Here is a 14,318-nt window from a genome sequence, read left to right as displayed (position 1 = left end):
TTCCCAATCAATGAGGTACTGAAAGCCCCATCCACGTCTCCACCCTCGGAGGAGGGCATGGGCTGAGGGCATGCCTTCTCTCTCCAGGAAAGTAAGAGTGGGGCTGGTTTCCATAAGCAAACTGAAATGGGGACAGACCAATGGATGAACAAGGTAGGGTGTTGTGTGTGTATTCTACCCAGTTTGTGAGAGCCAAGGACTGCGTGTCTAACACATGAGACATAACACGGACAGCTGTGTTCTGCAGACGTTCTCTGGTGACTCTGCGATTGTTGGACTGACTATTTATGACGACAATGCAGAGTTCAGAGGACTTGAACTATAAACTGGACTGGACTCATAACACAGGGGTACTGTACAGGAAGGGTCAAAAAGTCCAGCTCTGTCCTGGGCTGGACTCTGGACACGGTGCAGGAGGTGGGTGAGAGAAGGCTAAACTGACATCCATCATGGACCAGGACCCTCACCCACTGGAGGACTCACTGTCTGCTCGGTGGAGCAGCTTCAGCAGCAGACTGTTCCGTCCTCGATGTGTAAAGGAGACATATCGCAGATCTTTTCCTGCTGCACCACCAGACTACACAATCAAAACTGCTAACTATTTCCCACTACGTAGTAATCTCCTCTGTACAATATTTGTGCAAGGTACAAACAATATCTTTCAGGAAGTCAGGGAGGCGGAACACTTCCAAAAACTACCTGGGGGGTCTGCTTGGCTGAGGGAAGCTTGGGCATGGTCACAAAATGGAGCAGGCGAGAGAAGCGGTCAATCACTGTCATGACAACAGTGTTACCTTCTGATGGAGGCAAGCCGGTAATGAAATCCAAGGCAATATGGGATCAGGGAAGATGCGAAACAGGCAGGGGCTGGAGGAACCCCCGAGGGTGCTGGTGCAAGCTCTTGTGGGCAGAACAAGTAGGACAGGCTGAAACGTACTCTCTCACATTCCAAAAGTGGTGGACGACGACAAAGACGGTGGGTTGAACACCAGGATGACAACTGAAGGTGAAGGCATGTTCATGCAGCCCAGTGGATAACCTCCTCTGAAGCTCTGGGGTATAAACCTAAAAAGGGTGCTCAGTTCCCTCTAGCCAGTGACGCCACTTCTCGAATGCAACCTCTGTTTATGTAAAAGCTGTGGTATCATAAAATACTACTTTTAGTTGAAAGTTAACTTTACATTAAGGATATAAAGTTGCTGATACTGTAAGTATCTCTGTCTACACAAAGGCACATACAAAGTTAGGATACTGTATGGCCAGGGCAGACCAATCAGCAGCCCAACCAGGAAGCCAGGTCAGTAAACTCTAGGCCATGAAGTAAACATTCATTTGCGGCAGTGGTGGTGTGGCTTTCTGCCTTGTGTAGATTTTTTTTAAGGATCGACTCACACCCAGGATTCACGATCGTCCAGATTACTCTGATAATAGAACAAAACAACAACCCACACCAGGGTAAATGTCTGACGCTCTTCTTCTTCCTCGAAACAGTGACTTTTAAGTTTCTCTCTCTCAAAACTGTGCTGCTTTTGGCACTAACCACAGCAACGGGTGTTAGTGATTTGCAGGCATTTTCTATTAGTCCCTCATTCTTACAGTGGGGTCCAGGGCAAGTCAAGGTGTCCCTTCGGCCCAATCCTGCATTTGTGTCCAAGGTGATGGATCTCTCATACAGGTTGTGGAATTGTTAACTTGCCACTCACCCCCATTCCACTTGGAGGGAGACCAGCAGCTTAACACCTTATAGCCGGTCAGGGCTCTCCACACCTACGTGGAAAGAATGACTGGTTTTAGAAAGTCTCACCAGCTGTTTATTTCGTGAGTGGCTCTTCATCAGGGTAAGCCGTTATCTCGCCAAAGGATGTCCCACTGGATTGTGGAGGCTAAAACTCTGGCTTATAGGTGCAAGGGGATTCATCTTTCTTTGGGGCTGAAAGTCCACTCTACCTGAAGCATGGCTGCTTCATGGGCTCTACTGTATTTAGAGTTACATTAGTAACTTTTCATGCTTGGTATTATATTTTTTCATAATGATTCACCTAAATCTACTTGAATCTAAATCGAATGTTTACATTCTCACACCTGCATCACCGGCATCTTGTTATCAGAGAGAAAGCAACAGTAAGCTTCAAAGACAAGATGCACTGAGTTAACAGCCATGGGTCTGGTGAGGAGTCAGATAGGAGCAAGCCAGGGTGTAAAAGATAGAGACAGATCACAAACTATCAGTCAGTCAAACAGAATGTCAGATGTCTAAACTTGATGTATGACAGCACAGAAGAGATTAGTTGTCTGTGTACGGATGTTCAGTGTTGAACCTAACCAGTCACAGAGTACATGATGACTGTGTTGGATAAGAAAAGTACAAAGGCTCAATTTTTTCCCCATTACAATGGTGTCATAATTTGACTCTTTGCTCAGTCATGTCCAGGTTTGTTCTGGTTGTCCTGGAACCCAAAGCAGCCAATCCTGTTACAGCCTCAAGATTAACAGGAAATAGAAGTGAAAGTAAAAGAGTTTTTTGTGTGTATAAAGAGCTGACACTGAATTACAATTTACTTTTTGGGTTTGAAAGGTGAAATGGCTCAACAAGGAATTCAAGTGGATCAGGACCAACTATGCTGCTCAGTTTGTCTGGATCTATTAAAGGATCCAGTCACTATTCCCTGTGGACACAGTTACCGTTTCAGCTGTATCAGAACCTACTGGGACGCAGAGGGTCACAAAAGAAACAGCTGTCCTCAGTGCAGACAGACGTTTACACCGAGACCTGCTCTGGTGAAAAACACCCTGTTGGCAGATTTAGTGGAGGATCTGAAGAGGACTGGACTCCAGGCTGCTCCAGCTGCTCTCTGCTATGCCACACATCAAGACGTGGCCTGTGATTCCTGCACTGGTAGGAAGCTGAAAGCCACCAAGTCCTGTCTCCAGTGTCTGGTGTCGTACTGTGACCAACACCTCCAGCCTCACTATGAGTCTCCAGCCTTTGAGAAGCACCAGCTGGTCGACCCGTGTGAGAAGCTTCAGGAGAACATTTGTACACGTCACAACGAGGTAATGAAGGTTTTCTGCCGCAATGATCAGCAGTGTATCTGTTACCTCTGCTCCATGGATGAACATAAAGGCCACGACACCGTCTTAGCTGCAGCTGAAGTAGCTGAGAAGCAGAAGGAGCTCAGCAAGAACCAGCAAACAATTCAGCAGAAGATCAAGGACAGAGAAGGAGACATCAAGAAGCTGCAGCAGGAGGTGGAGACCATCAATCAATCCGCTGATGAAGCAGAACGCAGCACTGAGAAGATCTTCACACGTCTGATCCAACTAGTTCAGGACAGATGCTCAGATGTGAAGCAGCAGATCAGGTCCCAGCGGACAAGTCTGGTGAACAGACTGAAAGAATCTCAAAAGGAGCTGGAAGAGGAGCTCGCTGAGATGAAGAGCAGAGAAGCTGAGCTGCAGCAGCTCTCACAAACACATGACCCCATCCAGTTCCTGCACCACTGCCCTGTGCTGCTGAATCCCATGGACTCCACTGACCCACACAGCATCAGCATCCAGTCTGTGAGCTACTTTGACCACGTGTTAGCAGCTGTGGCAGCAGCCACAGATAAACTACAGGACGTCCTCAATGAGGAATGGACCAAAGTCTCACTGCTGGAGGTTGAACAGGAAGCTTTAAAGCCACGAGCCGAACCCAGGACCCGGTCTGAATTCCTCCAGTACTCACAACAAATGACGCTGGATCAAAACACGGCACACAATTGGCTGATGTTATCTGAAGGAAGCAGAAGAGCAACAGTGATGCAACCAAAGCTGGTTTATCCTTATCTCCCAGACAGATTTATTGAAAAGCAGCAGGTCCTGGGAGGAGAGAACCTGACAGGACGTCGTTACTGGGAGGTTCAGATGGATCAGGACTTGTCCAGAGCTACAGTGGCTGTTACATACAAGACCATTAGCAGAACACAAAGTGAAAGTGCTTTTGGAAACAACGACAGATCTTGGGCATTACTGCTTACTCCAACGTATTTAAAAATCATGCACAACGGAAATGTTCTGTTCACCTCAGACCTCCCCTCCTTCAGAATAGGAGTGTTTCTGGATCACAGTGCAGGGACTGTCTTTGACGTCTTTGACACCATGACTCTCCTCCACAGAGTCCAGACCACGTTCACTGAGCCTCTCTACGCTGGTCTCAGTGTTTATGGGTATGACAAGTCTGTTGAACTGTGTGAACTCAAGTAGAGGAGCAGCATCAATGAGACCTGAAGGCTGAATCAGTCACAGCCGCTACAGTTGTTGTTTGATTTGTTATTTTTAAAACCTAAAGTTTCTAGTTTCTAGAGTTTCCCACTCTGCACTGACTAGTAACGATGATCAATGAAGAACTTTTATTGTTATGTCACTGCTCTGTTCAGTGATACATTGGACTTTGACTGTGGAAACGTGTCATGAAGACATGGAGCAGATGTTACATGGACGTCACAGAACCTTTAATGTAACTATAGCAACGCTTCTCCCCAACCAATCAATCATCAATAGATCATGTCATAAAAGTTAGACATTGTGAACTTGAATTTGAGCTCAGAAAAAAATGCTTGAAATGCTTTGTAATGTTTCTTATTGTTCTTCAGTAATGTTTGTCGTAAGGTGTAACATGACCCAGAGTAAAACAGGTGTGGTGGAAATTTCGTCCTTCTCCACAAAAAGCTCTGTAATTCTGTTGTTTTTCTTTACCTTTTCATTGTGGACGCTAATGTTTTTCATGACACAATATCCCGTTAGTCCAGACGTTCTCACAGGTTGAACACAGTACAGTCGGTTTGTGGCAGCACAGCCAGTCTTTTCAGGTGCACCAGTCCGTTTAAAAGGAGCGACTCGTCCTCTGTCCTGTAGTTCGAAGCAAACCTTTAAGCTCCGGCGTTGGTCTTCCATCGATTATGAGTTTTGTTTTTGACTGAAAGTCCAGCTTTGACTTGTATAATTCTCCTCCATCTTGAGAGATGGGAAATAAGATAACTGAGTTCGTTTGCTAACTCACTGGAGCAGCGCCAACGTCACTGTCGCGAAAAAGCGTCTGACAAAAAAAAACAGAAGCGCGTGACAGTAGCAGCCAAACACCTGTCGGCTTCCGTAGAGGCTATTTCTTGTCTTGCCTCATTTCGAGTTTTCTTTGCCCGTTTTTGCGCGATCAATAAAGTAATTATGTAAAACACACATCGATAAACGCATTAATGAACTTGTAGAAAGTGACGGTAAAGAAAAAATCTGAATTTTGTTGGTGACAAGCTGTGAAACAAAGCAATCGCTCCACGTAGTAACCCATGTAATGACGGCTGGAGAATGGGAGCTGAAGCCCTGGGCTGAGGCTGGGCTCATTGATGCCTCTTCTCTTATTTCTCCCCAAATTTAGGGCCGGAAATGCGCATATTCAGCGATTTACTTGTGTAAATGTTAAGAAACTTTAGAAAATGTAGAGGAAACACATTTATAACACAGATCAGTGGGCAGATATTGATTTCTATTTTATGTTATGTATTCATATTATGGTATTTCGTCAGGCGAGGGGAGGCCCCGCCTCCCCTGACCGCACGTTACTGTATAAAAGGCTGCGCGGTTAGTTCATCGTTCTCGTTGATCGTTCACATCTCAGGCTCTGTGGCGAGCACAAAGTACTACAGTTCTTTTGGGACTCGTTCATATGGAACGTTCGTTCGTTCTCTCGTCACGTGACAGTGGAGCCGCCAACAATGGCAGGGAAGATGCAGGACATAAGTCACGTTAATGTGGTGCGTATTTGCTAGGTTTTTACCTAGCTTGAATTGCTTGTGGGATTTTGTGATTATAATTGTTGCATAAATGTTGTCTTCAGTACATTATATAGTGTTTGAGAACCGCGGTCAATTTTACAACTCCCACAAAAGAGCTACAGTGCCCCCTGCTGTAAATGAACGAAAGGAACGACTGACTCTAAATGATTCGTTCACTTTACTGATCGACAGTTAAAGATCCGAGTCAGATCCGGTACAGAATAGCAACCTCCGTCTCTGCTGGTTTTCTTCTCCAGTTTTGAACTGGAATTGTTTGTGTGTAGTGCTGTGTGCAGCGGTTTATCTAAATACAGCAAGGACTTTTTAAATGAATTTTCTGAACTGTTGGCTGAAATCCTTTCTTAATATGACAGAGCTCTTATTGTTTGGGAATTTTAATGTACATGTGTGTTGTCCAGACCATATAATGGTTAATGATTTTTTTAAGTCTTATTTATTCTTTTAACTTTACTCAGCACGTGTTGAGACCAACGCATGAACGGGGACACACACTTGATCTGGTGTTGACATATGGACTGTTTGTGTCTAATTTGACGATATGTGATGCTGTGTTTTCAGATTATATTCCTGTCTTATTTGACATCGCTCTGCCCTGTGACACCTGTAAGCCTCGAGCCCCAGCTCGACGCGTCCATATTATCAATCCTTCCACTGCAGCTCAGTTCTCTGCTCTTTTTTATCAAACTAATGTAATTTCACAGTCCACACGTACTAATACAGATAAGCTCAGCTTCTGGCTTCACTGCACCTGCCTGACATTACTGGGTGCAGTGGCTCCACTTAAATCCAGGGAACCTAAATTTAAAGCTGAGTTGTGGCTGAACAACATAACTCGTGCTGCTAGACAAGAGCGCAGAAAAGTTGTATGTAAGTGGACATAGGACAAGCTACAGGTGTCATTACAGATGTTAAAGGACTTAGTGTAAAAGAGTCAAAAAAGGAATACCTGTCAAATGTGATCCAGTCAAACTCTCCCAAGCCCCATGTTTCTTTTTAGCGCCATAGATGCAGCTCTTAATGCAATATTTCTGCTTGTGTCCAGCCTTTAGTGGAGGTTTGTGAAATCTTAGTTTTTTTGTGGACGAAGTGAACAACATCGAGGTCTTGATCTCGCCACGTACATTTGACCTTTCTGTTGTTGTGCTTTCCCCTGTAATCTTTCACCAGTTCAAGCTGGTAACTTTGTCCTTTTTATGAGAACACCTGAACCCTTCAGCTTCCCCCTCTGATGTAGTTCCACCTTGTCTTTTTAAAGAGGTTATTACTAATCTGGGTCCCTGTGTTCTTGCTGTTATAAACAGCAGTCTTTCGTCTGGTGTGTTTCCTAAAAACTGTAAACATGCTACAGTGCAGCTACTGATTGAGAAGCCTATTGGATCCCCCTTTGAGCTGTCCAATTTTAGGCCCATTTTCAAAAATTGTATATGTTCAATTGATAGACTTCCTAGATGTAAATGGAATCCTGAAGGTTTTCCAGTCTAGTTTTAAAGCACTACACAGCACTGAGTTGGCTCTGCTGAGGTTCTTTAATGACATCCTCCTTGCTACGGACTCTGGAGACTGTGGTTTTGGTGCTGCTGCATCTAATCGCTGCCTTTGGTACTCTGGATCACAACATCTTGACCTCCCGACTAGAGCAACTGGTAGGCATACGTGGCACTGCTCTGCATTGGTTTAGGTCATACCTAGAAGATGGAACGTTTTGTGTAGATCTTAATAATGTTCAGTCCTCCTTTGCTTCTGTATTGTGTGGTTACTGATTCTTTGCTCTGGCTTTTAACCCAGTATGAGTTGATGATTTTATTGATTTTAACTCTAGTATTTTTACTCTAGGATGTTTTTCTGTTCTGTTTTTTATTTGTTTGTTCATTTTATTTTATTGTTAAGCACTTTGGTCAGTCTTTAGTGTTTTAAAAGTGTTTTATAAATAAAAATGATGATGATGATGATGATGATGATGATGATGATGATGATGATGATGATGATGATGATGAATGAAAAGTTGGAAAAGCTAACTGGAACCGCTGGACGAAGACAGCTGGAGAGTTAGCCAGGTGTAACCCAGGACCAGTGGACTTCCACAGTGTGGAAGTAAATCTGTGTGTCTCAAAAAAAAAAAAATCATGGTTAATGATGCGGTGAATGACTTTCCATAAGTGGTGTCCGTCCAGGGCTGTGGCTTCCATGGTTGAGGGCAGATGGAAGGTGCGAATGCCCAACTGTCGCGAGCAGCCAAGTTGGCATTCTAGGAGAGATAATGATTTTGCACCCTCTACTCACCATCTCTCCACCCCCCGGGATTTTGTGGTGGCAGAGTTTAGAGGATCTTGCACTTGACAGGGGAGGAACCTTAGGAGGAACCGTATCCTATCCCTGCTGATGTTGATGTGATTCTGCTGCAGACGGTGATCTTGTCTCCAGTTCTTGTCTGAATAAGCTCATAGAAAGGCGTGAGCACCGTTACTGGGGTCAAGTCACACAGCGACTGTTTAATGTCATTAAACTCAGGATTTTAAAAATAAAAGCTTTATTTTTAGCCAGTTGTACTTTTTACCATTACAGTTGTAGCCTGTCTGTGCAAGACATATGTACAGTATGGATTAATCTATATTTACATTCCTGGCTATGGACAAGACAGGTAGTGCAGGTAATAACAGGAATCAATTAAAACCTCAAGAGCCTCAACCCAAATGGCTCTTACTCCACAGTCCCAAAACGAGCAGTCAGCAACAGAAAGCCAATGTAAGGCCGCCACCTGGTTTTGAAACACATGTATTACCACGGACGGAGGCAGAATAATGCCTCACCTCTCACCTCAATATTCTCTCACTAAGAGAATATTGTCCTTCATGTCTGAACCAAACCACAACTTAAGTTTGACCTTTAGTGTGTCTCTTCTGCTTGGTGAAAAAGAAGACCTACAGGTTCAAAATGATACTAATCCTGTGATCATGTCATTTTAGTATTTAAGCTCATCTGAACCTCTGAGTGACAGGCCTCATGAGGTTTGGTGTCCACTCTCGCTCTCACTAGTAAAATATTAATAATTAAAATATGGAAGCCTTTTATCAGCTCCTCTTCCTGGGACCCAAACCAGTTGCTATTCCCTCTGTTTCCAGGGGAGCCAATCCTGTTACAGCCACATGATTAACAGGAAATAGAAGTGAAAGTGAAAGAGGTTTTTTCTGTGTATAAAGAGCAGACACTGAATTACTGATTACTTTTTGGGTTTGAGAGGTGAAATGGCTCAACAAGGAATTCAAGTGGATCAGGACAAACTGTGCTGCTCCGTTTGTCTGGATCTATTAAAGGATCCAGTCACTATTCCCTGTGGACACAGTTACTGTTTGAGCTGCATCAGAACCTACTGGGACGCAGAGGGTCACAAAGGAAACAGCTGTCCTCAGTGCAGACAGGCGTTTACACCGAGACCTGCTCTGGTGAAAAACACCCTGTTGGCAGATTTAGTGGAGGATCTGAAGAGGACTGGACTCCAAGCTGCTCCAGCTGCTCTCTGCTATGCCACACATCAAGACGTGGCCTGTGATTCCTGCACTGGTAGGAAACTGAAAGCCACCAAGTCCTGTCTCCAGTGTCTGGTGTCGTACTGTGACCAACACCTCCAGCCTCACTATGAGTCTCCAGCCTTTGAGAAGCACCAGCTGGTCGACCCGTGTGAGAAGCTTCAGGAGAACATCTGTACACGTCACAACGAGGTGATGAAGGCTTTCTGCCGCACTGATCAGCAGTGTATCTGTTACCTCTGCTCCATGGATGAACATAAAGGCCACGACACCGTCTCAGCTGCAGCAGAGAGGACTGAGAAGCAGAAGGAGCTCAGCAAGAACCAGCAAACAATTCAGCAGAAGATCAAGGACAGAGAAGGAGACATCAAGAAGCTGCAGCAGGAGGTGGAGACCATCAATCAATCCGCTGATGAAGCAGAACGCAGCACTGAGAAGATCTTCACACGTCTGATCCAACTAGTTCAGGACAGATGCTCAGATGTGAAGCAGCAGATCAGTTCCCAGCAGACAAGTCTGGTGAAGAGATTAAAAGAGTCTCAAAAGGAGCTGGAAGAGGAGCTCGCTGAGATGAAGAGCAGAGAAGCTGAGCTGCAGCAGCTCTCACACACACAAGACCCCATCCAGTTTCTGCACCACTGCTCTGCGCTGCTGAATCCCATGGACTCCACTGACCCACACAGCATCAGCATCCAGTCTGTGAGCTACTTTGACCACGTGTTAGCAGCTGTGGCAGCAGCCACAGATATAATACTGGACGTCCTCAATGAGGAATGGACCAAAGTCTCACTGCTGGAGGTTGAACAGGAAGCTTTAAAGCCACGAGCCGAACCCAGGACCCGGTCTGAATTCCTCCAGTATTCACAAAAAATGACGCTGGATCCAAACACGGCACACAATTGGCTGATGTTATCTGAAGGAAGCAGAAGAGCAACAGTGATGCAACCAAAGCTGGTTTATCCTCATCACCCAGACAGATTCATTGAAAAGCAGCAGGTCCTGGGAGCAGAAAGCCTGACAGGACGTCATTACTGGGAGGTTCTGATGGATCAGGACGTGTACAGAGCTACAGTGGCTGTTACATACAAGAACATTAGCAGAACACAAAGTGAAAGTGCTTTTGGATACAACAACAGATCTTGGGCTTTAATCTATTCTAAGATTCCATTTGAAGTCAAGCACAACAGAAGCGTTCTGTTCACCTCAGACTCCCCCTCCAGAATAGGAGTGTTTCTTGATCATGGTGCAGGGACTCTGTCCTTCTACCGCGTCTCTGACACCATGACTCTCCTCCACAGAGTCCAGACCACGTTCACTGAGCCTCTCTATGCTGGTCTCAGTGTTTCTGGTTTTGGCATGTCTGTTGAACTGTGTGAGCTCAAGTAGAGGAGCAGCATCAATGAGACCTGAAGGCTGAATTAGTCACAGCTTCTCCAGTTGTTTAAATTATTATTTGTAAAACCTAAAGTTTCTAGTTTCTGTAGAGTTTCTCACTCTGCACTGACTAGATCATCAAGAAGGAAGGAAGGAAATGAAACCACCAAGAAGCTTGTTCTGAGGCCTGTGGTGCAGGAATCATGTGATAAAGACATGGAACTGTTTCATGGAGCAGATGTCACGTGGAAATCATAGGACCTTCAACATAATTATAGCAACGCTTCACCTTAATCAATCAGTCATCAAAAGATTTTGTCCTGTAAGTCAGAAATTGTTAATGTAACGTGAATATGTTCCCAGAATAAATTGCTTGAAATGTTATTGTTCTTCAGTGATGTTTGTCAGAAGGTGACTCCTTAAACAGGTGCCTTGACGTGTTCAACTTCCTCTGTGTCTGTCCCCTACTGCCCCTTAATCAGAAAATAAGCTGCTAGTTTTTAGTTGAGAGTTAATTTTACATATAAGACATAAAGTGACTGATAAATATCTCTGTCTACACAAAGGCACCTGGGAGTTGAACCCAGGTCCTTGCTGCTGTGGGAACCTAATGCCAGTAGTTGTTACGGCCCTGTCTAGGTAGGGCACATAACATAACTTTCTCCACCCAATCAAACCCAGCAAAAGACGGGCCAAGCAATTTCCCGTGCAACAATTTATTTACAAACCAACCAGCTACTCGTGAGTGTCAGAGTGTATTTACAGTGCAAAACAAAAAACAACCACAAAAGACTTCGGGGTGAGCCAAGGCCAAAACAACAAACAAACGATGTCTACAGTCCCCCCGGATCTTAAGTCCTATTACAAAAGAAAACAACAGAACCAAACAGACATTCACTAAGCCTAACTCCCTACGTAATAAACAGGAGAAAAGCAATCAAACAAAAAGGCAGCTCACCCCTACAGTTTGGCGAAACAGGCAAATCGCAAATCACACGATTGTAACGAAAACAAAAACACTGGTCACACGGTCAATTCTCTTTTTTTTTTTTTTTTTTTTTTTTTTTTTTTCTTTTATTTAGCTAATCCAAAATGTGTGTGATGTTGCTGTGTTGGTGGACAGGTTAGGTTTCTGCTTTAGGGTGTGTATGCGGGAGGGTGGGGGGGAGGGGGGGTAAGGGGTGCAACCAGCTGCTGAAACCAAGCAAATCTGTTAAGTAAACAATCGGAGCAAAAATAAATAAATAAATAAATAAAATAAATAAATAAATAAGAAGCATGGATGTACCTTAGGCTAACACATTCATAACTAAACAATTTTTGTGCTGTGGTTTACCTTGGAGATTAATACTAATACCAATAATAGTGCTAAGGTATGTGCACATACTAATACAAACATATACATACAATATACATATGTGCATTATTATACATATCCCATACTACTTAATAAAAGTCATGGCATACAACACCACAAATTCCATATTCACACATTATTCATATTGGTAGTGATAAGTATCAATAATACTTACAGTTGGATTTGGAAAGTGTCCCACTACAAGGTTAGTAAGGCTGTAGCTTAACATTATTCACCCAAAGGGTGAGGCAGACGTTGGTGCATGAACAATGCCACTTGTGGAAGCCAGGGTGATGTGAGGGGCTCCGCCACTACGCCCATCCAGCAAGCAGAGGAATGAATCCTAGCAGCCAGGGAGCACACACACCTTCAGTTCCAGGAGGGCAGGTGTTGCGACCCAAGCCGCCCACACAGAGCCCCCCAGGCAGAGCTGCAGCAGCCACAGAGACAGCACCCGAGGCCAGAGTGGGCCACCGGGGGTCAACGCTGTCCGCCCCATGAGAACCAGGGGCAAACACTCCCCCCGGCGGGAGGGTCGGCCTGAAAGAGTAGAGCCCGAGGACCCACGGTCCGTAGGGAGCCCGCCAGAAGATGCCCCCGCGCCCAGAGTGGGGCCCGCCCCCAGTCCACCACCCCCGCACGGGCGGAGCGGGGCCTACCCCATCGGCCCGACCTCATCCCCTGGCGCTACAGCGGCCTGCAGCACAAGGCCAGCAATTGGTGGGGTCAGCAGAAAAGAGACCACCCAGGCAGACGATCATCGTACCCCGGGCGAAAAAACCGGACCCCCCACACTTCAACCGCACCACACGCATACCAACTCACACAAACACAGACGCATACACCCACCCACATGTGCAACACACATCATCACATCAACACACACACACACCATAGACTCTCTCACAACAAACTAGTCAATCATACGTGAACCAATGCACTCTCAGATACATTCTCCCACCCACACCATTCGCTTGAACACATTCGTGGGGAGGGTAGGTCTCCGGCCTGCCGTCCATGTGGCCCCAGGCAGGGACCGCAGCTCCTCCCGAGCCCCGACCAACCCCCCCAACCCGGGGGAGGCAGAGGGCAGTAGAAAAAGGCACCCCAGAACCCTGCAACCCAGCTTGGACGTGAGTGTGTGGAACTAAAGTGCACTGAAGGTGGGTGACACCTCCAGGAGCACAACCGCTGGCTGACGGTGTGTCCCCCGGACAGTGCCCCCCCTCGCCCTAAATGTCTTTTTGCAGTTAAAACTGGGTGGTGATCTCTCCATCAGGGCCAGTGGCCGAGGCCACAACTGGCCTCAGCCCCAGGCCCCAGTGAAAGAGCCCACCCCCGGCCCTAAATGTATGTGTATGTAGCTAAGTATGAGGAACTTTGGGAGATACCCAATTCTCCGGCGGGTCCAGCAGACAGAGCCATCAATGGGAAGTCTACTGGCCCCCCCGGAAGGAGCCCCCAGATTCCTGGACAAGTGTGTATGACTAATGCAATTAAAACTGCAGAGCATCCCACTTGGAAGGGACGGAACCACTTCCCAGTAGCCCCGGTCCCTCCATCAGCAGGACGCCCCTTGCAGACCTAAGTGGATGAATGCGGAGAAATGTAGTTGGGAAGCAGAGCTCCAGGGTCCGCAGAGCCAGGTTCCCGACTGGCTCTGCTACCTATCCCACCACCCCCCACAACCCCCAGCCAGGAAGGGACAGCCGAGACCCAGGGACCGCAGTACTACTGCCCAGGCGCCACACGCAGCACAGCCAGAGCCATCCTCACCCTTCTTTCACACTTACCCATTCTCTCGCTCAAGTATGCCCCGTGTAGTGTGACACTCAAACCCACACACATACTCTGCGGTTGTGCATTGAGGGCCAGCCTCCGCCCAGGGCCCAATGAAGGTTCTAGCCTGAGTAGTCCGCCAACCCCCCCTGCAACAGGCCCGAGCAGTTACCAGAGGGCGTCGAACCGCTAGGGCAGGCAGCGCCCCACCCGAGCAGGGGCAGCGCCCCAGGGGAGAGACACCCCTCCGGGCACAGGCAGGCACCCCCAGAGGGAGTCCCCCGGACGCAGGTTACCCAGGTCTCCACCCCCAGGTCCGCCCCCGCACACCGGCAGGGAGGCCCGCCTCCGGCTCCCCGGAGACAGGCACACGCCAACCCTCAAAATGGTCCCACCCCGGTACAGGGCCGCCGGTCCCAGCAGCCACCACACCCCCGCCGCAGGGGACCCCTG

At 46.8% G+C, this 14,318-nt stretch overlaps 3 protein-coding genes across 3 annotated transcripts in view; all 3 read left to right on the top strand.

Moving 5' to 3' along the window:
* The first annotated feature begins 2,549 nt into the window (after window positions 1–2,549).
* Window positions 2,550–5,096, top strand: LOC114867318 (tripartite motif-containing protein 16-like). Its single transcript, XM_029169913.2, has one exon. The coding sequence runs from the start codon at window positions 2,581–2,583 to the stop codon at window positions 4,243–4,245; it is 1,665 nt and encodes a 554-aa protein (XP_029025746.1). The 5' UTR covers window positions 2,550–2,580; the 3' UTR covers window positions 4,246–5,096.
* Window positions 5,097–5,469: 373 nt separating this feature from the next.
* Window positions 5,470–14,318, top strand: part of LOC114867074 (tripartite motif-containing protein 16-like) — a 60,112-nt gene continuing 51,263 nt past the window's right edge. Inside the window, exon 1 of the mRNA XM_055513212.1 lies at window positions 5,470–5,789. The gene's annotated coding sequence lies outside the window, so the exon portion shown is untranslated. The remainder of the gene's footprint in view (window positions 5,790–14,318) is intronic.
* LOC121202645 (tripartite motif-containing protein 16-like) lies at window positions 7,811–11,113 on the top strand. The gene has a single exon (XM_041073173.2). The coding sequence runs from the start codon at window positions 9,074–9,076 to the stop codon at window positions 10,739–10,741; it is 1,668 nt and encodes a 555-aa protein (XP_040929107.1). The 5' UTR covers window positions 7,811–9,073; the 3' UTR covers window positions 10,742–11,113.

The sequence above is a fragment of the Betta splendens genome, chromosome 12 (assembly GCF_900634795.4).
Source record: "Betta splendens chromosome 12, fBetSpl5.4, whole genome shotgun sequence".
NCBI classification, from domain to species: Eukaryota; Metazoa; Chordata; class Actinopteri; order Anabantiformes; family Osphronemidae; genus Betta; species Betta splendens.
The sequence above is the reverse complement of the archived record's forward strand: the minus strand, read 5'-3'. Positions and strand labels throughout refer to the sequence as shown.

Coding starts and splice junctions, on each gene's coding strand:
- LOC114867318 (XM_029169913.2), top strand. CDS start 2,581: ATGGCTCAACAAGGAATTCAAGTGGATCAGGACCAACTATGCTGCTCA.
- LOC121202645 (XM_041073173.2), top strand. CDS start 9,074: ATGGCTCAACAAGGAATTCAAGTGGATCAGGACAAACTGTGCTGCTCC.